We start from the raw sequence: 23,756 nt of genomic DNA, 5'->3' as shown, positions 1-23,756 counted from the left end.
TATGAGATATGTGTCTTGGCATGTTTAGTTGGACCTACACCTATAAAATATGCGTAATTAGTCGTGTTTACATCATAACTATGCATAAAACTCTCATTTTATGCGTAAAATACTCTATATTAGGTTATAAAAACCATTTTACTCTAAAAAAAATAAAACATTTATTTTTAAAAATATGAAATCTAGTCGTGTCTTGATGTCATTGTACATGAGAATTAGATGAATTCAACTCTTAGACACACCAGATACTCATATCCCAGACCATGTAACAAAGATGTGCACCAAAATTGATTTTTGTTTTTGTTTTTGTTTTTTTTTTCTGCACAATAAAAAAGTCTCCTGTTTTGTGTAAACATAAAACATGAAATTGGCAATGTTACCAAATGCCACCTTAAGTTACTACTTCTACATTTTGATTATTCATTTATTTTTTCTACATCATTGTTTTGCATGTAAAATAGGGCAACATTTCCATTTAATTTCCCTAGATCATTAGGAAATTCCATTCCTCCCACTTCTCTGTGCATTTAATGATGTTTTTACTAGTTGGAAGGAGAGAGATTATTGTCATTTATCAGACGAATGAGAATTCATCTAATCGACCCCAAGTAATTGGGAAAAGACTTTATAGTTGTATCAGCCTTATGGACTAGCAGATTATTTATAAATGATGGGCCTCTTCATGTGACCTGGTTGCATATGTATATATACACACACACACACACATATATATATATAATTTTATATTTTTTTTGTTGATTTAAAATAAATTGGGCTTACATATCTTCTTTTCTCATGTTATTTATATCCGTACTTTTCAATTATTTAAGGCTATTACATGGAATTTTATTTTTGCATATAGCTTGATTTATTCAAAATTTTCTCCAGTTCGTTTGGTGTTAGGTAGCATCATATTGTTGACGTTGCGGTTTTTTCGTATTCAGGTACGCATTCACTTTTTCATTTATCGGTCTTCTTTTTCTTTTTCCTCATAATCTTCTTCTTCTTCTTCTTTTATATTTTTTAATAACTTAGAAGTTACATTGTTTTTTATATAGATGTTTACAAACACATTTAGGTCTGCACATACGACATCCTTCCTAGAGTTAAGTTACTAATTTTCCCAAAAGCATAAGTTGTTAGGAATGGGCCCAACAATGTATATCAAGCTATTCAACACCTAGCAACCTAGATTGGTAGGACCATGTATGGGCATATGTATAAGTTGTATTTACTCTATAAACAAGATACCACAATCACTATGTTATGCTTGTTTTCACTTCCAAACCTTTCATGTGTTTATCGTATAGGACAAACAACTTTTTACATCACTTGTTGGAATAGTCTGTTGATTGCTCTGGACGAGAGAACATTATCAAGGGCTTTAAAGGTTTGGTGGACCATGGAAAAGTCAATACTAATGTGATTTTCAAATTAGAAGGCGGGAAAAAATGCTTAGGGTTAGTTTTGATAAAATTGAAAATTAAATACTAAATTTATTATATTTTAAGAACTGAAAAAATAATTAGTGGGGTTTGAAATTTAAGCCCTAAACTCAATTAAACAAGAGTGGTGCTATTAGCACCCCATAAATCATTTTGGACCCCCACTTATAAATTTTGAAATCTTTAAAATTTCTTTTTACTCTCTCAATAATACCAAAATTATCCTCACACATTCCACCCATTGAACACCCCCACACCCCTAAAAAAAACCTCTATTCCAAAAAAAACCCTAACAAAATTCACTGAGAAGTAGAGTTTCATCTTTGTCAAAACCCACAAAGAAGAAGAACCCGCGATGAAGAAGAAGAAGAAGAAAAATATTGTCTCTGCCAATTGAACCATTGTCATAGTTGGTAAGCTGTGTGTGTGTGTGTGTTTGTGTGTCTAATTATCTCTCATTCACAGAGTCTCAATCTCTGTGCCTCCTCTCATTCTAATTTCTCTTTCTTTTCACTCATCCCCTCCTCACTTCCTCCCTAATTTCCTACAGACCTCACTCCTCCATCAACTCAAATCCCATGAAAACCCACACATTTGAAGGCGTTAGCAGTGCTATTGACAAAAGGGGTGGGTCAGATATCCTCGCCTGCTGTGCATCCGAAACTTGTTCTCCAACGATCAAATGAAACACGTCATGTATGAGAGACAATGGCGGTGCTATGGATGAAGTCTTGGTGACTTAATAAGATGCTCCCCTTTCAAAGTGTTAACAAATTTTCATGTTCGGACATGCATTCCTGAACAAATAAGGTATGTTTGGGAATGTGTTCCCGAACAAATAAGTAAATAAGCTATGTTCTGGAATGTGCTCCCGAACAAATAAGTAATGTTCGGGTTTGTATTCCCGAACTTGAAAAAATGAAAACTTCTGGGAGTGTCAAGAATTTTAACCATTGAAATTGTTAAATAAATTGAGGGTGTGTAGGTTTTGAATGTGAGATTTGGAAAAGATGGATGGGTGGTGATGGAGGTGGGTGTTTTCATAAATCCTGATTCATCATGTAGTGGGTGTGTAGGTTTAATTGTGAGTGGGGTGTTCCAAAATTAATAATGTCCTTTGTAGTAATTTTATTTGAAGTTATTATTGTAATAAAATAAAATAAAAAAACTAAAAATTAGGAGGTCCAAAATAATTTATGGGGTGCTAATAGCAGTACACTTAAACAATGATAAGTATGATAAGCTTAAATCTGAAAATTGTTAAGCATACATTGTTGCCCTTATTTCTATTATTCGCATCATTTTAAAGGATAAATTTTAAAAATATTTTTGCTATTTGTTGCTGATCAACAAAAAATGTAAAATATTTTGCACATAGATTGAAAAAAAAAAACTAATTGCCACTTGTACTTGTACATGACCATTAAACTTATTACATATGCCAAGAAAGCAATGCCGCACTTGTGGGCAATTGGTTGACGCATGAAGCTATTCTATGCAACAAGTATTGAGTGCTTGCTGAATGAGGTGGCGGAATGCTACTAACAAGGTACAGATGAAGACATTCCGTTTCTCGGGGGACACGCTAATGCAACGCTATAGGCCCACAATGGCCTACAGTGGAAGGTAACACACACGCATGCACGAGGATTATGCAGTGGGCACGAGAGTGGCCCTTTGTGTTTCATTGGGCTGTGCATGGCCTTATGGCTACTTGAGATGCATGACGTTGGGGTGCATGATCCCCGTGGCTATTCGTTGTGCTTGAACAAGACCCGATATGCAATGGAAACTTGTTAGCTTGATCGGGGCCTTTGTTAGCACATGGTTGGACATTTTGTGTGGTTGCGGTATCAATGACTTTCATGGGTTGTCCAATTGTGGGCAGCAAATTCGGTGGTTATTGTTATGCTTAGTTGTGTGGTTGGGTTCCTTGATGACATGAACCTTAGTTGGACGAGTGACGTGGGAGGAGCTTGGTGCCATGTAGCAACTGGTGTTGTGCTTGGTGCATTTGAGACGTGTTGTCTGCTTGTGGCATCTGGGATGCATAATCCTCTCATTGACAACTTATGGGTTTGTTACAGATTAAACGGGTGCAATCTTTAACACTAAGATGATTGAAGAGTATTGGGAATGGGTTTTTCTACTATGGTGGGGGGTTAGCTCCCTCCTTTTCTTGTTAGGTTTTATGCAAGGGAAAGGGCCTAATTTGTGTAACATCTAAGAGCTCCACATTTGAGAATCCATCTTGTTTGCTTGATGGAAAATTTGATGGCAGTGAGAGATTGGGGAAGAACTTGATCTTTAAAATCTAGGCGTTATGGATCTGAATTGTAGGGTATTAGATTTACTATTTTCATAGTGGCTAAGGTTAAGTGGATTCTCAAATCTTTTTACGGGGAGCTTTCTTTACTGCTCAAGTTTTTTGTACCTGCTTCAAATACTTCTGGAAGGCTTGTTTGACCATCCATGAGTGTTTTGGCTGGATTTGTTACTTTTGTACTTTTTCTTATTTTTTCTTTTCTTCATTTGGTTTCTCTAGCCTTTTTTTGGTTAAGGGTTCCTCATCTTTCAAATGTGCAAATGCAAACATGTTATCTTGCATTATTGAATCAATATATTCTTTGCATTGATTATCTCTTTTCAATCTCCTTAGTTCCGTCTGTTAATCTCTGTATGAGCAGATTAGAAATAAGTTTGGCCGCCAAGTTGAAGCTTTCTTTGTGATTCTGACTGCAATTCAGTTTCATGTGCTCTTCTACTGCACACGTCCTCTTCCAAATATACTGGCACTGGGTTTAGGTAATTACTTCATGCTGATTAACTGTATGGATGCTCATCGACATTGCTATTGCTTTTGGCAGTTATTATTGAGACTGTTGACCAAACAACATGCCATTCAACCATTACTGATGCAATTCTTTGCATGCTTTGATAATGTTTTGTTTGAGCTCATTTTTGAAACAGATACCATGAATATGAAAGATTCAAATGAACACTTGGAAACAAGTCAAGACGCTACGGATATTACTATGTAGAGTAAAATTAATTGTTGGGTTTTTAGTTGTTCAAAGACTCTACGCACATTGTTTGAAGTCAACAATGATATGCAAGTGTTAGGGAACTTTGGGTTCATCTTTTAAGGAATCTTTTCTGGATAGTAAATCTGTATTGACTTTGTTGCCAATCAAGAAAGGAATGATGTGCATAATTTTATTAATTAATCAAGATTTTATGTTTAATGTGGAGAAGGAGGTTCTTTGTTTTTTTTTTTGGGAGAAAATTTAGGACCCGGTGAGATATTAATTATGATTGAGTTTGCTATTTCACCTTGAAAGCAAAAAGATAGGGCCTGTTTGTAAGAAATTTTAAAACCAATTCTCTATTCTCAGAGTTACAGACAACAAAGATTGAAAATTTGTTTGATATACAATTCCCAAATATTGTTTTTGAGAAACTGAGTTAAAAGGGGGCACTTTTAAGAACCCCAAAACATGATGATTTCTTTTTCTTTTTCTTTTTTTCCAGTCAAATGTATTAGAATGATTGAAGACATCAGGTGCTCAAATTTTTCACTATTCTAGAAATTTTAATTTAGAGAACTCTTTTCACAAAACTGTATCAAACTTGTCCATAGTGTTTGCCATTCCTTGCCCCAATCTTGCTGCTGATATAAATAGGGTTTGCGCTGCTTGATTGCATGTCAGTTTTTTTGTTTTTTTTCATTCAAGTGTTCAATGGACTTCTCACTCTCTTCTTCTCCTTAATCTTTCTATTTTTTTTTTTTTTTGGGCTGTGAAATGGGATTTGTCCCTTAGGTTACACCTTTGAATGGTTCCTTTTCTACAAATTATTGGGGTATGTATATGTTATAACTTGTCCCACTAATGTCTTCTTATATTCTTGTAGTCAACTTGGCGTATGGGAATTGGCTCAAGGGGAATTTCTATGCAGCACTAAACTGTCTGGTATGTATCCCATCCACTAATGTTTGTTCATACATTTTATATTGTTAAAATTTATCACCTACTTCACCCACTTAAACCTACTCCACTAAACCTAACCCACTACACCCACTTAAACCTACTCCACTAAACCTAACCCACTACACCACTACCACCTCCACTTCACCTACTTCTTACCTACTACACACTCACCCTCTTCTATATATAGGAATCATGAATCATTGTAATATGTATCAATAAACCAATCAATATATCAATCAATAATAATACATACAATTTATTCTCTCTCTTTCTCTATACATTATTTCTTACATGGTATCAGAGCTGGTTTAAAACCTAGTATTTTCGCTTCCCCGGCGGGCGGCAACTTCACCTTAGCCGCCTGCCGGACCTCAACCTATTCCGCTGATAAAATCAACAAAGATTTGTGCAACTGTAGTCATGTGTGAGGCTGATGGAGAAGAATTCTTCACCTCATATGACGAGACAGTCTGGAACTGGAAACACTGCAACATTCTGCTCTGGAATTCTGCAGCAGCTAGATTATAGCTTGGTTGAGTGCCAAGCTTTGATTCTTCCACCCACTCTTGAACTTGCCCAGCAAAGTGTGAAGGTTCATGCTTGTGTTGGAGGGACTAGTGTGCGCGAAGATCAGCGCATTCTCTCTAGTGGGGTTCATGTTGTTGTTGGTACTCCTGGTCGTGTGTTTGACATGTTGCGGAGACAATCACTTCGCCCTGTTTACATCAAAATGTTTGTCTTGGATGAAGCTGATGAAATGCTGTCACGAGGTTTTTAAAAATCAGATCTATGATATTTTTCAGTTGCTGCCACCCAAAAATCCAGGTTGGGGTGTTCTCTGCCACAATGCCACCAGAGGCTCTTGAAATCACCAGGAAATTCATGAATAAGCCTGGAAAGAGAAAAAGCTCATGCTAGGATTTGCGAAGTGATTCACTGCAGGAATTTTGGCTTTGGATGAAACCCTTACCATACTCCACTCATTCTCTCCAACTGTTCTAACTTTTTATTTTTATTATTATTATTATTATATCAAATAATCAATGCACTCATGTTCCCCACTAACAGTGTCCACTTTTGACCCAAACCATTTTCAATCCATCATTTCTCCTTCACCTTTTGCACCCCACTCACCGACTCTCTCTCCACTTTATCACATGGGTTTGTCCTTCTCTCTCCTCCATTTGATTTCAAAAATCACTTATTTTTATTTATTTTTTCCAAGTCACTTTTCCTCTTTTTTAAATACCCCACTTTATTTTGAAACAATCGCACTGATGTTTTTCATATAATCCATCTATAAATATTTTTTATCTATTTTCCTTCTCCCTTGTTTTCTTTCATTTTATTTTTATTTTTTAAACAAAACACTCCCAAAAAAAAAAAAAAAAAAAAAAAAAAAAAAAAAAAACATTTTACAAACTTGTCATTTCTTCATGCCGGGGATCAACCCCGATCAGCATTTTACACCATAAAAAAAAAATAAAAATAAATAAAAATAAAAAAACACAAAACAAAACAAAACACAACCAACACAAATCGGAACAGTGGGATTTTTCTTCTCGCCTATTCCGCCGGTCTTTTCTTCTTGCCACCGTCTTGGGCGGCCCTTGCCGGTGTTGCCTCCGTGTTTCCCACTCCACTGGGCCTGATCACTACTCCCTGCTCCTCCACTGCAGCATATGGCGGCCCTCCAAATCGGAACATAAAACTGGCCTTCCGCTTCAGCTCCTTGTTTTCCGCCTTTAGCACACTTATCTCTGCTCGCGCATCCTTATACATGCGTTGGAGCAGAGCCAGTTGGGCGTTTAAATGCTGCACCTCATTTGTCCTACTCTGCAGCCGGTTCGACAAATTTGTGACCGCCGTCATGGTTTCCACACATGACTTCAGAGTATACTGATTGGCCTCAATATCAGTTTGCACCGCCATTTTTTGCTCCACCGACCGCATCGGAAAGTTCAATGGAGCAAAACCAGAGGTGTTTGGTTGAGGTTCACTGGCCACCGCACCAGTTATTTCTCTTGTGGACTCGTTCAGTTCTGGAAAGAGCGTAAGCAGACCACGGGACGAAGAGGCCATATTCTGGGTAGCTGAACGGGAAGACGAGGCCATGTTATGGGTTGCTGAGTGTTTCAGAGAAGGGTTGGTTACAAAATGGCAACAGAGTGTTCCAGAATCTCTTTCTCAGAAACGGAAGAGTTTTTTCAAAGGATTTTCAGAGGTTTCAGACTGGTTTGATTTCCACATGTTCTCTCAGCCTCCGCATTGATTTATATAGAACATGACGAAGAGGCCGACACGCGCACTGTCGATCACGTGCATCGCCGCGTGTCTGGCGCGCCTTTTGATGGCTCGTCTTTTGATGAATTGGGCACGCCTTTTGATGGCACGCCTTTTTATGGATTGGGCACGCCTTTTGATGGCACGCCTTTTGAAAGATTGGGCACCCCTTTTGAGGGTGCGACTTTTCAGGGGTCCGACAAGACTCTGTAAACTGTCCCGACATTGATTCCGGTTAGCTCCTTTATGGGTCCGACAAGACTCTGTAAACTGTCCCGACATAGATTCCGGTTAGTTTCTACAAGGGTCCGACAAGACTCTGTAAACTGTCCCGACATAGATTCCAGTTAGTTTCTACAAGGGTCCGACAAGACTCTGTAAACTGTCCCGACATTGATTCCGGTTAGTTTCTACAAGGGTCCGACAAGACTCTGTAAACTGTCCCGACATTGATTCCGGTTAGTTTCTACAAGGGTCCAGCAAGACTCCGTAAACTGTCACAACAACTGTCACCACATTGTCTGCTACAACGGTCCGACATGACCCCATAAACTGTCTTCTACAACGGTCCGACATGACCCCATAAACTGTCTTCTACATCGGTCTGACACCGCCATCCAGTGTCCTCTACACCGTTATGACACCACCATACAGTGTCCTCTACATGGTTATGACACCCCCATACAGTGTCCTCTACAACGTTATGACACCACCATCCAGTGTCTTCACCAATGGTCTGACACGACCATACAGTGTCTCTTATCCTCTTTTATTTTTATGTCTTTTCTTGTTTTGTAACTCTCTCCAAACTCAAGTTGGCTAGTTCCTATCCCCCTTGAGTTTGCGGGGGGCTGTTAAAATTTATCACCTACTTCACCCACTTAAACCTACTCCACTAAACCTAACCCACTACACCCACTTAAACCTACTCCACTAAACCTAACCCACTACACCACTACCACCTCACCTACTCCACTAAACCTAACCCACTACACCACTACCACCTCCACTTCACCTACTTCTTACCTACTACACACTCACCCTCTTCTATATATAGGAATCATGAATCATTGTAATATGTATCAATAAACCAATCAATATATCAATCAATAATAATACATACAATTTATTCTCTCTCTTTCTCTATACATTATTTCTTACATATATTTTTCTATGGTTGTGGAAAATTTCACAAGCAGCTAAACTTACAGTTTCTTTTGGTTGGAGTACTACAAATTGTGTTTCTGGATCACTTCTAGATTGATGGATCATGGACATAATCAGCTGTACCCTACATTGAATATGAGCTCCCTGATTTTACTTCTTTCAGCTCAGAGGTTGTGCTCTTTGTGGTGCTCTTTGTGTTGCTGTTCACAGTATGGAAATGTAATTTTGTGCCAAAAAATTTTCTACAAATTGTTTGTTTGTTAATCTTTGTAAGCAATGGATATTTTGTTCCATCTTTGTAACCCTGTCTGAGCTAGCTACCCATTTAGATCTTTCAAAAAAGCTACTGTTTAACTTCCGAAAGCCATCCCTAATGTTGTTTGCATTTTTATTTCCGAACTTTTGTGTACCTTAGGAGCTCGTTTTTTGAAGAATAATGACTAAGGCCAAGTTTGGGATGTTCCAAAAAAGTCAAAAAGTCAAAAAGTTACTCAAAAAGTTAAAAAGTTAACACTATTCACCAAAAGTCAACAATTACGGCTGCACAACTCCCAATTCAAATTTTTCCCTACAAATCAATTTTTACAATTTTTTATTACACATTTTCCAATAAAAAGTCAAAAAGTTAACCCAAACATCCATATTTTTAACCTCAATTTTTTAGTCCAAAAAGACAAAAAGTACACTTATTTAGTCTTCCCAAACTTGGCCTAACTCTAACTCCTTATGCCTTCTTTTCAGAGTATTAATTTCCTTGAGAACAATTGCTGTTCTAACAGTGACATTTGAATTTACTCTTTGCCTGAAATATGCTCTCATGAAGCTCTTCAATCATCTTAACATGGAAGCTAACATTATAGCACTTTTTTCCCTTTTCTTTTGACTAGGGGGCCATTGGTTAAAAATGGGCCTACTAACTTTGAGGTTGTGGGTTCGAACCTAAAGGCAACCACTTTTTGCAAAGTATGCTAGATGTTATGTCTCTATCTAATTTACCCCATCTAGACCCTTACCTAATGGGAACTAAACTAGATGTACTTTTTAAATGATTTCTTAAGAGAAAATGCATGAAAAGAGATGACACCATGCTGGAAATTTGTGTTAATGTATAGAATATGATAGTGGTGTTGGTGGAAGATAGTGGCATGTATAGAATATGATAGTGGTGTTGGTGGAAGATAGTGGCATGTATATAATATGATAGTGGTAGATAGTGGTAATACATAATATGTAAGTGGCATATAATGGGTTATCATGATGTTTGTAATATCTCCTATATAAGGAGTGTCATTTGGTCTTGTAAGATAAGAAGTTTTTGAATATAATTGAAATATATTCCTTCTTCCTCATATTTTTGGAGTTCTTCTTCCTCATATTTTCTAAGTTGGTATCAAAGCAACCAAAAACACAGCAGCCCTAAAACCGTCATAGCCATGTCGGAAGTCATGTCCGAAACCACTTCAATCCCTGCCGCTGCCATTCCGGTGAAAACGTCCAACTCTCACTCTATCCAAATCACCACCATCCGCCTAAATGGTGATAATTTTCTCCGCTGGTCACAATCTGTCCGGATGTATATCCGTGGGCAAGGAAAGATCGGTTTCATCACTGGTGACAAGAAGGCTCCTGCTGTTAATGATCCGCTGTTCGACAGTTGGGACGCTGAAAACTCCATGGTTATGACATGGTTGGTCAATTCCATGGAGGAGGATATAAGCTCTAATTACATGTGCTATACTACTGCACAAGAGTTGTGGGATAATGTTAGTCAGATGTATTCTGACCTAGGAAATCAATCTCAAGTTTTCGAATTAACTTTGAAGTTGGGAGAGATTCATCAAGGAGATGATTCCGTCACCAAATATTTCAATTCGTTGAAAAGGTTGTGGCAGGATCTTGACATCTTCAACACATACGAATGGAAATCGGTTGACGACTGCAACCACCACAAGAAAACTGTGGAAGACAGCCGTATTTACAAGTTTCTTGCCGGCCTCAACATTGAGTTCGATGAAGTGCGAGGAAGAATTATTGGCAGACCTCCTCTCCCATCCATTGGCGAAGTATTTGCCGAAGTCAGAAGGGAAGAGAGCCGAAGGAGCGTCATGCTTAAGAAAAAAGGTACTGGTGAATCAATTGAAATTTCTGCCTTAATTAGCGATGCTGCGGCCAACAAGGCTGCAAATTACCAGCGCAGGTTTGATGATAAGCCACGGGTCTGGTGTGATTTTTGCAACAAGCCTCGCCATACACGCGAAACGTGTTGGAAGATCCATGGCAAACCTGTCAACTGGAAAAGCAGCAAACAAGGAGAGAAGAATCGTGGCTTTCCTACCGCTAATGAAGCCGATTCAGGTCCCTTCAACAAAGAGCAGATTAATCAACTCTTAAAGCTGATAAAATCCAACTCCTCATCCGGTACTCCTAGTGTTTTGTTGGCGCAAACAGGTAGAAATCCTAAAGCCTTCTCTTGCCTAAACTTCTCTCCGTGGATCATAGATTCCGGTGCCTCCGATCACATGACTAGTTTTTCCCATTTATTTAGTACCTATTTCCCTTGTTCTGGTCATGACAAAATCAGAATAGCCGATGGTAGTTTTTCACCTATTGCAGGAAAAGGATTTATTAAACTAACTGAGAAAATTAATCTCAATGCTGTTCTTCACGTCCCCAACTTAGCCTGTAACCTTTTGTCTGTCAGTAAACTATCTAAGGATTCTAATTGTCGTGTTACATTTTTTGAATCCCATTGTGAATTTCAGGACCAGAACTCGGGGATGATGATTGGGCGTGCTAGGATGCTTGAAGGTCTTTACTACTTTGATGAAGTACCTGTTAGTAATAAAAAAGCTCAGAGCTTTAATAGTACTAGTTCAATCTCTGTTCGAGAAAAAATAATGCTATGGCACTATAGGCTAGGACATCCTAGTTTTCTTTATCTGAAACATTTATTTCCAGAATTATTTAAAGGGATTGATTGTTCTTCTTTTCATTGTGAGAGTTGCATTTTTGCAAAATTTCAGCGCTCTACTTATTTGCCAAAACCTTACCAGGCTTCCAAACCTTTTTATTTGATTCATAGTGATGTTTGGGGCCCTTCTAAAATCACTACTCTTTCTGGTAAAAGATGGTTTGTTACATTTATTGATGACCATACCCGCTTATGTTGGATTTATTTGATGAATAAAAAATCTGACGTGAAAAACTTATTCACAAATTTTTACAATATGATTGAAAACCAATTTCAAACCAAAATTGGTATTTTACATTCTGATAATGGAACAGAATATTTCAATGAGCAGTTGGGTGAGTTTTTGGAAAAAAATGGGATTTTTCATCAATCTACATGTCGGGATACCCCTCAACAAAATGGCATTGCAGAACGAAAAAATAAACATTTACTTGAAGTAGCACGTGCTATAATGTTTTACATGCATGTTCCTAAATATTTATGGGGTGAAGCAATTTTAACAGCCTCTTATTTGATAAACAGGATGCCTACAAAGGTGTTAACATACAAAACACCTTTTGATTGTCTTAAAACTTTTTTTCCTGACACGAGGTTGTTTTCTGATTTACCCGCCAAAGTTTTTGGATGTACTGCCTATGTTCATGTTCCCAGTCAATTTCGTTCAAAACTTGACTCCCGTGCTATAAAATGTGTTTTTTTGGGTTATTCCTCAAACAAAAAGGGGTATAAGTGTTTCGATCCTCAAACCAAGAAATTTCATGTGAGTATGGATGTGTCATTTGTGGAAACAAAATCCTATTTCCCCAACACTTCTCTTCAGGGGGGGACAAGTGGAGTAAAAGACCATTTTTGGGATATTTCTATCCCGCTCCCCAATGTCATTTATCCTACACAAAAACCACATCTGTCTGATAATGATCACTTAGGAGAACCAAGTTCTATGGTGCCTAGTCAAGAAGATTCTTGTTTAGGGGGAGAAGTACTACAAAATGATCTAAATTCTGAGCTTCAGGTTTATACTAGGAAGCGATTTCATCTAAGGAATAATGACCCGAATGTCCATCCTAATGACCCGAATGTCCACCCGAGTTCTGGCATCGAAATTTTAGGTAATCCTATTCCTTCTATTTTCGACCTTGATGTTCCTATAGCAATTAGGAAAGGTGTCCGAAATTGCGTTAAACATCCTATTGCAAATTACCTCTCCTATCAAAGACTGTCTAAAAACCATAGAGCTTTCACATCTAGGATTTCACACTTGTTTGTTCCAAGGAATATACATGAAGCATTGGATGATCCGAATTGGAAATTAGCAGTCATGGAGGAGATGAATGCTTTAAGGAGAAGTGGTACTTGGGAGATAGTTGATCTACCCAAAGACAAGAAAATAGTTGGGTGTAAATGGGTGTTTACGATAAAATGTAACGCAGATGGAAGCGTTGAGAGATACAAGGCGAGACTGGTGGCTAAAGGCTTCACTCAAACTTATGGGATCGACTATCAGGAGACGTTTGCTCCTGTTGCTAAAATAAATTCCATCAGAGTACTGTTATCTCTTGCAGTAAATTCAGATTGGCCTCTACATCAACTTGACATTAAAAATGCATTTCTCAATGGTGATCTTGAAGAGGAGGTGTTCATGAGCCTACCGCCGGGATTTGAGCAGAGACTTGGAAGCGACAGAGTATGCAGATTGAACAAGTCATTATACGGACTCAAACAATCACCAAGAGCGTGGTTTGAACGCTTTGGGAAGGCAGTTATCAGTTGTGGCTTCTCGCAGAGTCAAGCAGATCACACAATATTTTATAAACATTCAAAAGACAGTAAAATTGCAATTTTGATTGTTTATGTTGATGACATCATTTTAACTGGTAATGATGAAGCAGAGTTAGCAGCCCTCAAAGAGAAACTCGCAAAAGAATTTCACATTAAGGATCTGGGAGCCCTCAAGTATTTCCTCGGAATGGAATTTGCAAGATCCAAGGAAGGTATATTCGTTAATCAGAGAAAATATGTTCTTGATCTCCTTGGAGAAATAGGTATGCTTGGTTGTAAGATGGTGGAGACTCCGATCGAGCCTAACTTGAAGTTACAAGCTGCTAAGGCTGAAGAAGTCAAAGAGAGGGAACAATATCAGCGACTTGTAGGGAAATTGATTTACTTGTCTCATACGCGACCTGATATTGCCTTTGCAGTCAGCATGGTAAGTCAGTTCATGCACTCACCAGGGGCAGAGCACTTTGAGGCTGTTTATAAGATCTTAAGATATTTGAAAGGAACTCCAGGGAGAGGCTTACTGTTCAAGAAACATGGACATCTTCAAGTTGAAGTATACACAGATGCAGGCAGACTGGGCAGGAAGTGTTACAGACAGGAGATCAACATCCGGATACTGCTCCTTTGTAGGTGGGAACCTAGTTACATGGCGGAGTAAAAAACAGAATGTGGTAGCTAGAAGTAGTGCAGAAGCAGAGTTCAGAGCTGTTGCCCATGGAATCTGTGAAGTAATGTGGATTAAAAGAATTCTTGAAGAATTAAAGCTTTCTCACCCGACACCTATGAAGGTCTATTGTGACAACAAAGCAGCTATATCTATAGCTCATAATCCAGTTCTACATGATCGCACAAAACATATAGAAGTGGATAAACATTTCATCAAGGAGAAAATCAATGCTGGCATAATCTGTATGACCTACCTTCCAACAGGTGAACAATTAGCTGATGTGCTAACGAAGGGACTACACAAGAAGCAATTTGATAAGCTGACTAGCAAGCTGGCTATGGAAGATATCTTCAAACCAGCTTGAGGGGGAGTGCTGGAAATTTGTGTTAATGTATAGAATATGATAGTGGTGTTGGTGGAAGATAGTGGCATGTATAGAATATGATAGTGGTGTTGGTGAAAGATAGTGGCATGTATAGAATATGATAGTGGTGTTGGTGGAAGATAGTGGCATGTATATAATATGATAGTGGTAGATAGTGGTAATACATAATATGTAAGTGGCATATAATGGGTTATCATGATGTTTGTAATATCTCCTATATAAGGAGTGTCATTTGGTCTTGTAAGATAAGAAGTTTTTGAATATAATTGAAATATATTCCTTCTTCCTCATATTTTTGGAGTTCTTCTTCCTCATATTTTCTAAGTCACCATATACAAGCACTAAGAAAAAAACCAAAGAAAAAAACTGTACACCTTGACACTTGACTAACTCAACAAAATCCAAAAATTGCTTTATAGAGGGATACACCGACTCCAACACCCAACTATACAATATAGTACAAAAATTGCTTTTCAGCTTAGAAATAGGCACTTCCACACCTTCAACTGATATCCTATTCCTATCACTCCAAATGATCCACATCACAAACAAAGAAGCCAAAACCCAGGCTTTCATCCTCCTCTTCCCTACTCTTCTGCCTTTCCAAATTTGAACTATGAAGGAGATCCCTAGCACTTCTAGGAAATACCCACTGCATTGCAAAAAGAGCTAAAATTAGCTCCCACGGTTTCTTAGAAACTTGGCAATGAATGAGGAGATGATTAATAGTCTACCAATTGTGTTTGCATCTACAATAGGGTTGTTCACGGGTTGGATCAGCTCGGTTTTGCTGCTCACCGTCACCCGAACCAACTTCTATTTGGAAAAAAATTCATCCGATGTTGACCGAATCATTGTTCAAAACCGTTCGATTCGGGTGATAGAAACTACGGTTGGATTTTGGTCGGTGATATAATCAAGCTTGAACAATAGATTTCAAACCAGAGGGTATCTAAGAAGAGAGAATTTTCAAAGGATGATGAAGATCTGAGGGTTTCACCGCCATGCTCTTGCACCATTGCCTCCCTTTGCCACAATCTTAGGTTGCCGTCATGATTTCAGAGTGAGAAGTGCCAGTCCAATCGTGAGGGAAGTGAAGGAGTATTGAGAGAGTGCAAATTGTGAGATATAAATATGATATAAGAGAGAAAAATAAGCTATTGAGACAAGAGGGAGGGAGCGAGGAAGATAGAGATCGATAAGAGTGTGGGTGAAGAGGGAAATGAAAGTTTGACAGAAAAAGAGAGATGAAAAGCAGTGAGAGAGACAGAGATATAAAGAGAGAAAGAGAGATGAGAGTATGAGAGAAAGAAGAAAGGTTTGAGGGAGAGATGGAGAGAGAGAAACGTGAGGATTGAGGAGACAAAAGAGTTGGTGAGTGGTCAAATCTCTAACTTGGAAAGGTTTTTATTTTTATTTTTATTTTTTATTTTAATATTTAATTTATTGATGGAAAGGGTGTGAAACAGATATAAAGAGAGAGAAATGGAGATAAAATTGGGTGAGAGGAAGATGAGAAGTTTTAAGAGAGAAAGAGAAACGTAAGGATTGAGGAGTGGGGAGACAAAAGAGTGGGTGAGCAGTCAAATCTCTTACTTGGGAATGGCCATTTATTTACTTTTTATTTATTGATCGAAAGGGTCAGTTTATTTATTGTGCATTGGGAACATATATTTGCCTTGAAAAGAAAAGAATTAAAATTGGGATAATGAGCCGAGTCTTGCTCGTTTAAAATATCTAGGTAAACAAAGCTGACACAACTATTGAAGTATAAAAATATATGCATATACATAATTCGGTCGGTTTGGGTTAGGTTGATTTTGTTCTACTTAGCCTGATATCCGACCGAAATTTGAAATTTTTTTATGAAATAAAACCGCAGCTGACTGAGTGTTTGGTGAAACCGTCCGTAGTATTGTCAGGTTGGGTGGGTCCGGGTCGGATCTTTTGGTGATTTGTTTTTTAATCTACAACTTGTCATATTGCTAAACCTAGTTGTCAATGTTCCTTCTTGCTTTTAACCCATATGGTTAACCTGGGGTTGAGTGCAGTCTAATTTGCATGCCTTGGCCTCCTTCGTCCAGTGAATTCCTTAAGCTCCACTCTAATCTTTTGTCACCACCCCCCCCCCCCCCCCAAAAAAAAAGAAAAAACCTGATATTTTGTTGTAAATCTAGAGTTATTCTCAATCAATAAGCAAATGATCTCTTTAATTCTACCTGCATCTAAGTTTGTTGAATGATTCTATATACTATACAGAATTAATAAATGAACAATCACAACAATTGTAGTCAAGGTTCTGAAAAGCGGTTGTGGTCACCGTAAGAGTGGCGGTGACGCGATTGCGGTTGCGGGGTGTAAAGGCTATAGTGTAACGGTTGCGGTAACTGGAACCGTGAATTTTTTTATTTTTCGCACAATTTGAAAAAAACTTACCGATACTCATATTTTTTTTCCATGATCATATTTATTGGGTTAAAAATAAATATTGATCAATTTTTGTAAATTTTTAAGTATGATCCAATATATTTCATTTTTTTAAATCACTATAAATTGAGTTTTTTACATTTTATTTTAATAATTAATGACTTTATATTATACAAAAAATCAATCACTAATTATTATATATAAAATAAACAATGACAAAAGTAAGAGAATAAATAAGAGCCTAAATATATATATACATATTTTAACCAAGTCAAATAAATAATGACCACACTTATTATTATTATTTTCAAACAATATATAGATAAACACACGAACAAAATGGTTTAGTGATAGCAGTTGAATAGAATAGTATAGGTCTTACAACTTCAACAAATCAATAACATGTTCTTCATCTTCCTTCTTCTCTCTCTCTATCTCTTGCTCCTTCATTTTCTCTCTTTATCTTACCTCTTCTCTCTATCCCTCTTCCTCCATTTTTAGCTTTTTTTTGTGTGTTTTTTCGAAAGAAACAGTTTGGAACCGTTACGTAACGGTGCGTAACAAGCCGTTACGGCTGTTACGGCACCGTTGCGACCGCTACGATAGCCGGCCGACACACCTGTGAATCTCAATCACACTGCAAAAGCGGCCGTAACGGGTGGCGGTAACCGCCAAAACCATTACGTATATGGTGGAATTCTTAACCACTTGCTTCCTTTGGAAAGGAATTTGTAAACTTGGGATCTTGGTAATTTGAGGAAGAGGGGTCATTCTCTTTTCAATTGGTGTTGTATATATGAGGAGACGGGAGAGCTACGTGACTGCCTAGTCATTCATTCTAGTTGGGATGAAGTTTAATTTATAAATTTACCTTAGTTATAATAAAAAAAAGAAAAAGAAAACAATCATACTTAGTATTGGAGATCCCCTATTGAATTTTATTTTATTTTATTTTTTTCCCTTTATAAGTAGAATGATTTTATGTTTTATAGGAATACCATGTAAACTGTATAATTACCATCTTCTTGTTGCTTTGTTGAAGTTCTCTAATGGCTTTCTGTGTTTTGGTGGTCAGATTTTCGCTACAATCATCTTTAGGTGCGACATACTATTACTGCTTTGTCTTCTGGGCCTAGAGCTCTTGCTGGTACGTTGTGTGGGTGTTTGCTTTATTGTTTTTATTTTTTCTTGCCTTTTTATTTTTATTTTATTTATTTATTTATTTTTATTGAAACATATTCTGCATGTTGATGCATTTACATTAATGTATCCTATGAAATTCCTACAACTGGGAGGTGGACATTTTTTGTTTTTGACAATATTTTTTACTCATATGTTACTCCACTGAACATTGATTTTGTTTTATTAATTCAATGTATATTGTGTGAAAAGAAGCTAGAGACTGTACTTGTAAAAATTTTTTTCAAGACATAACTAATGCTTTAGAAATATTACCACAATAATTGGCAATACTGAGTTTTTAAAGGCAAATGCATTACTTGAGTCGTTTTACCCCTCATGAGGCGAGGCATAAGCCTTAGGGTGTCGAGGTGTAAGCATTTTGAATTTCAAATTTCAAATATTAATATTTAGTGAATAAATTAAATATTTTAAAATAGTAAAAATAAATAAATATAAAGGTGTAAATATTTTTCTTCTTGAGCCATTACGCATTTCACTGCAAAAAATGAAATTTGCCTTCATTGAAAGTGAAATTGATATTCTTAGTTTTAGTGATTGAGCTTCTCACTTGAGAATTGACTGTGTTTTTTTTTATTGGTCATTTCCTTTATTTTTTCTTTTAGAATATAGTTGCAAAATGGGGTTCTTTTTTATTTTTTGCTTTTTTTGTGTTTAAACAATCTACTAGACTAAGTTTAACAAAAGCCCAAGGCAACCTCTTCATATGAGTACTTCTCATGTGCTTATGCGCAAAAGGCATACAAGGCGTGCACCTGAGGCGCATGTCTCAAGCTGTTATGCGTAAGCCTTTGGGGAGTAAAGCCTAAAAATCAAAGCCTTGATACGTTTTACCTTAGCCTTGAGGCGAGGCGAGCATCGAGTCGAGCCTCAATAAAGCCTTTTAAAACTTAGATGCTGTGGCATGGCCTTGTTTATCAGAGTAGAAAAATGGTACTTAAAATATTTTTAAACATGTTTTCCATAATGAGAAATGACAAAATATTATCCAAACCAATGTTAAGTTATGTTACATGGACTCGGGTACAAGTATCGGGTGCGGGCAAGGTTTTAAAAAGCGGCCGCAACCGTTACGTAACACCGTTACGTAACGGTTGTGGTAGTTACCGCCACCCGTTACGGCCGCTTTTGCAGTGTGATTGAGATTCATAGGTGTATCGGCCGTAACGGCTGCTATAGCGGTCGTAACGGTGCCGTAACGGCCTATTACGTACCGTTACGTAACGGTTCCGAATTGTTTCTTTCAAAAAAACACAAAAAAAAAAGTTGAAAATGGGGGAAGAGAGATAGAGAGAGAAGAGGGAAGATGGAGGAACAAGAGATAGAGAGAGAGAATAGGGAAGATGAAGAATATGTTATTGATTTGTTGAAGTTGTAAGACCTATGCTATTCTATTCAGCTATTATCGCTCAACCATTTTGTATGTGTGTGTCTATTTATATATTGTTTGAAAATAATAATAATAATAAGTATGGTCATTATCTATTTGGCTTAATTAATATATATATATATATTTAGACTTTTATTTATTCTCTTACTTTTGTCATTGTTTATCTTATATATAATAGTTAGTGATTATTTTTTGTAAAATATAAAGTCATTAATTATTAAAATAAAATGTAAAAAACTATGTTTATAGTGATTTAAAAATATGAAATATATTGGATCAAACTTAAAAATTTATAAAAATTGATCAATATTTATTTTAAAACCCAATAAATATGATCATGGAAAAAAAATATGCATATCGGTAAGTTTTTTTCAAATTGTGCAAAAAATAAAAAAATTCACGGTTCTGGTTATCGCAACCGTTACGCTACGGCCTTTACACCCCGCAACCGCAACCGCAACCGCGCCACCGCCACCGTTACGGCGACCGCAACCGCTTTTCAGAACCTTGGGTGCGGGTGTGTATCAAAATGTCAAACCTTCATAAATTTATATCTTAAGATCTTGGGATATATATCTAAAATTGGATATGGGTACGGGGACACGTGATATACACATATATTGTATATTATATAATATTCTCGGATGAGATATTGTAAGTCATGTAGAAATATACTAAAAATTAAATAGGATTCAGGAAAAATATTAAGGCCTTGTTTGGTTTGTGTTTCCCAAAAATTTTTGGGAAAAATTCTCTACAAATAAGTTTTTAAAAGTAATCAAACCAAACAATTTTCCCAAAAAAATTTCTCAAAACTTGTTTGGTTTATAAGTTTTCCAAACAAATCTCTCTCTCATACACATCAAATCAATCACTTTTTCCAAAACTCTCTCTCAAAATAATTTTCCAAAACATCTTTTGAAAAAAACCAAACCAAACAACTTTTCGTACTTTTTATCTCTAAAACTCATCTCCCAAACTCAACCAAACATACCCTAAATTTCTATATCTAATTCATATAAGAGGCTAAAAATATTGCTTTACTAGCAAATTTGAGTTTCTTCTTCATATATTGTAACAAATTAACGGATCCGAGTGTCTAAATTGGGTATGAGCATCGGACACATATTCCACACCCTTACGCATGTCATACCCAATGGACTTGAGAGTCCATGTAACAACACAAATGATTTTGATCTGGCATACTGATGTGGGAAATATGCTCAAAGGGCAACTCTTTTAAATTATGTGTATCGCTAAGATGCAGTTTTTCCTAGTTTTGAAATTTGAATGACATGCCACTATTTTTTCTTTCAAGCCACTAGTTTTAGTTGCTAAACATTCTGAACTTCTGCTGCAATTTTGATTGTCGCATTGCTTTTCTTTTTCCTTTTTTCTAATAGTTTAGTAACCACTATTTCTGAAATTCATGTGATGGCAGCTTTATATTGCGTGAAACATGATTATCTTTACCCACCCAAAAAAAACATGATTATCTTAAAGGTGCAATATATCTGATGATATTGACACTGGAAGGCAGGGGTGTAATTTTGGCCCGTGGCACGCGGGCGGTCCGAGATGAGCCCAGCCCGTTAAGGTCCGGGCCCAAGCCCAGACTGAGGCCTTGGGCTAGGGCCAGGGCCATCGTTTTGAAGCTCGGCCCGGCCCGCTTGGTCTGACCCATGGCCCGCCCAAAAGTCCAGCCCGCTCGAGGCCCAGTGTTATTTTTAATGAAAAATAATAAAATTTTGGTAGAAAAAATAAAAAAATTTAAAAATTGTTTAGGCCCGCCCAAAGCCGAGTCCCGGCCCGAGCCCAGGGACCCGGCCCATTAGTCTGTCCAAAGCCTGAATACCCTTGGGCTTGGGTTAGTTTTCTGGCCCGTGGGCCGGTCCGACCCGGTCCAATTTTTGGCGGAAGCCCGCAAGGCCCGCCATGGGCCCGGCCTGAGCCCGGATGGGCCAGGCTGGGCTGGGCCAAAATTACACCTCTACTGGAAGGCCAATATAGGACTGATTCTCAGAGGTTGACTTCTTGTAATCACACTATGAATATCAAAATGATTCAAGAATTTGAATAATTTTTATTGATACAAGAAAGCTGAAAAGAGATTTCTCTAGCAAATTCATTCCCTTCAATAAATATTATTGTTTAGTTAATGTAAAATTCTAATTGGTTGTTAAGGTTCTATTCTCCATTTCCAACCACATCTTAAGGAAACTTATTTTTAGAATATCATTTCTCCACACTTGTGTGAGGAATGATTGAATCCTGAATGTAGGGAAGAGCTCAGAATGGTTGTACATTTTGTTCATCTGAAGTGCGAGTCCTGCGGCGTTGACTGCTTGCCCTCAGTGCAATATTTATGCAGTCATAACAATGTGTCTGTGGCTACATCTGTTAATCAGTTTCCAGTGGTTCTTTTCCTTCATAATTTGTTGAAACCATGACTGAACAAAATAATATCTGTGAGCTAAAGAAGATGACAAATGCATTAACAAAATCATTTTCTCCACTGTGTCACACATCATAGGCTGCAACCTTTGTGCCCTGCTGTAAAGGGTACTGTGTTGGATGCTTTTCCCTGCAGAACACCAGGTCTATGTGATGCAGAGTATAAGAAGCTCTGTTTTCAAAATCCAGCGCTGTCCCTACTTGTCCTACATCACTATGCCGAAGTCCATGTTTCATAGGTGTACTCCAATTGCAAATTGTATTGCAGTGGTCAAATAATTTTTTTGCTTATATCAACTACTGTTGTTCCTTTGTGCTTGGGTAACAACTAGTGATTATGTTAGTTCAATACATGCTTGAGCTTGCATTTTTTTACACATTTTGGTTCATGATAGTATATTTGCCTCATCAATCTTTGTGCCCCAGCTTGAGAATATTCATTTGTCAATGGCAGACCAAATCGATTTCGTTATGGAAAGCAATAAAATGCTGCATTGGAGCTGCTTTGTTTTGTATAGGTTGGTTGTATATGTTTTTTGATTTTTGTGAAAGACTCCTCTTTTATGGTTCCATAAAATACGTAGATCTAAATTGGTCTATGATATCAACTCCTGTTTTGATAAGTAATGAAATTGTAAAAATTACAGGTCTTACTGTGCTGGTTGATTCAATTATGTGGAGGAGGTTGTTGTGGCCTGAGTTTGAAGTTTTATGGTTCAACTCTGTCTTGAACCGCAGTTCCGAGTGGGGCGTATCCTTTGTCACAAGAAATTCTATTACATATGTTAATCTTATGTGGAATTTGGCAGAGTTTATAAAAAATTGTGTTCAAGTTCCCAGACTTTATTTTATGCATGTTTCTGTCTGTCTGATGTGTTTGTTCTGTGTGATAAGCTGGTGCTGGTGAGTCTGCAAAATGTTTTTGCTGATTTGTATGTGCATCAATATTTATGTCATGCTTTATTCTGAACTTGGGACTTGCATTATTGTTGGGTGACATATACATATGCTTTTCTGTGTATGTTCATGAGCCGTAGGGTTATTTTTTGTCCCCTTGAACAGTTTTGTACATAAATAAGCCAACATATAAGGCTGATGATATGTATTGAGACGGGGCAAGACATGAAAGTATAAAGAAGACTTGAGTGGCTGGCCCCCTTTGCTTGGTGTCGGGAATTCGGGGGGGAGAACAAACTGAGGTCATTTGAAGGAGCCAGGGGAATCTATGCATAAAAGATGTGTATTTGTTTTTGGGAGTCTTATTTAGTCGAATCATTGGTAAGAGTTTAAGCCTTCTACCCAATCGGTTCTGTGTCTTTGTTGATACTTTAGACTCTTCGATTTTGTAAAGTACAGAGTATACAAGGGTTTCAGCCCCATAAGTGCCAATTAGTGTAAGTTACTTCAGTAACAAAAAAAATCAAAAAACCTTCACTAATACCAAAATTCTTTCCTATTTTGTGTTCTCTTCTTAGTGTTCACCTTGCCTGTTTTCCACTTCAAGGTACAGTTAGTGAATACCTGTTGCATGCGACTCATTCACAAAGATTTTCAGAATGTGGACCCTCGAATTGATTAATGTATGCTTACAATTGAATC

The 23,756-nt window shown here is 37.3% G+C and overlaps 1 protein-coding gene and 1 long non-coding RNA gene across 14 annotated transcripts in view; one reads left to right on the top strand and one right to left on the bottom strand.

Annotated features, from left to right (window-relative positions):
* ALG12 (homolog of asparagine-linked glycosylation 12) overlaps nt 1–23,756 on the top strand; it is a 40,203-nt gene that overhangs the window by 5,237 nt on the left and 11,210 nt on the right. For all 13 annotated transcript variants that reach the window (XR_014329891.1, XR_014329896.1, XR_014329893.1 and 10 more), the window contains exons 6-11: nt 889–944; nt 4,133–4,250; nt 5,358–5,416; nt 18,189–18,260; nt 22,612–22,675; nt 22,805–22,908. Coding sequence is in view for 4 of the 13 variants with exons in the window: in XM_082869394.1 (XP_082725520.1) it covers nt 889–944; nt 4,133–4,250; nt 5,358–5,416; nt 18,189–18,260; nt 22,612–22,675; nt 22,805–22,908 (473 nt within the window). In the remaining 9 variants the exon portion in view is untranslated. The remainder of the gene's footprint in view (nt 1–888; nt 945–4,132; nt 4,251–5,357; nt 5,417–18,188; nt 18,261–22,611; nt 22,676–22,804; nt 22,909–23,756) is intronic.
* On the bottom strand, nt 8,485–8,782 carry LOC145790756 (uncharacterized). Its single transcript, XR_014329897.1, has 2 exons — nt 8,722–8,782; nt 8,485–8,679 (listed from the first exon to the last, which is right to left on the bottom strand). It is a non-coding gene; the product is annotated as an uncharacterized LOC145790756 (long non-coding RNA).

Source organism: Camellia sinensis, chromosome 5, assembly GCF_055761805.1.
Source record: "Camellia sinensis isolate YWXY chromosome 5, ASM5576180v1, whole genome shotgun sequence".
Taxonomy (NCBI): domain Eukaryota; kingdom Viridiplantae; phylum Streptophyta; class Magnoliopsida; order Ericales; family Theaceae; genus Camellia; species Camellia sinensis.
This window is presented reverse-complemented; position numbering and strand designations above follow the sequence as displayed.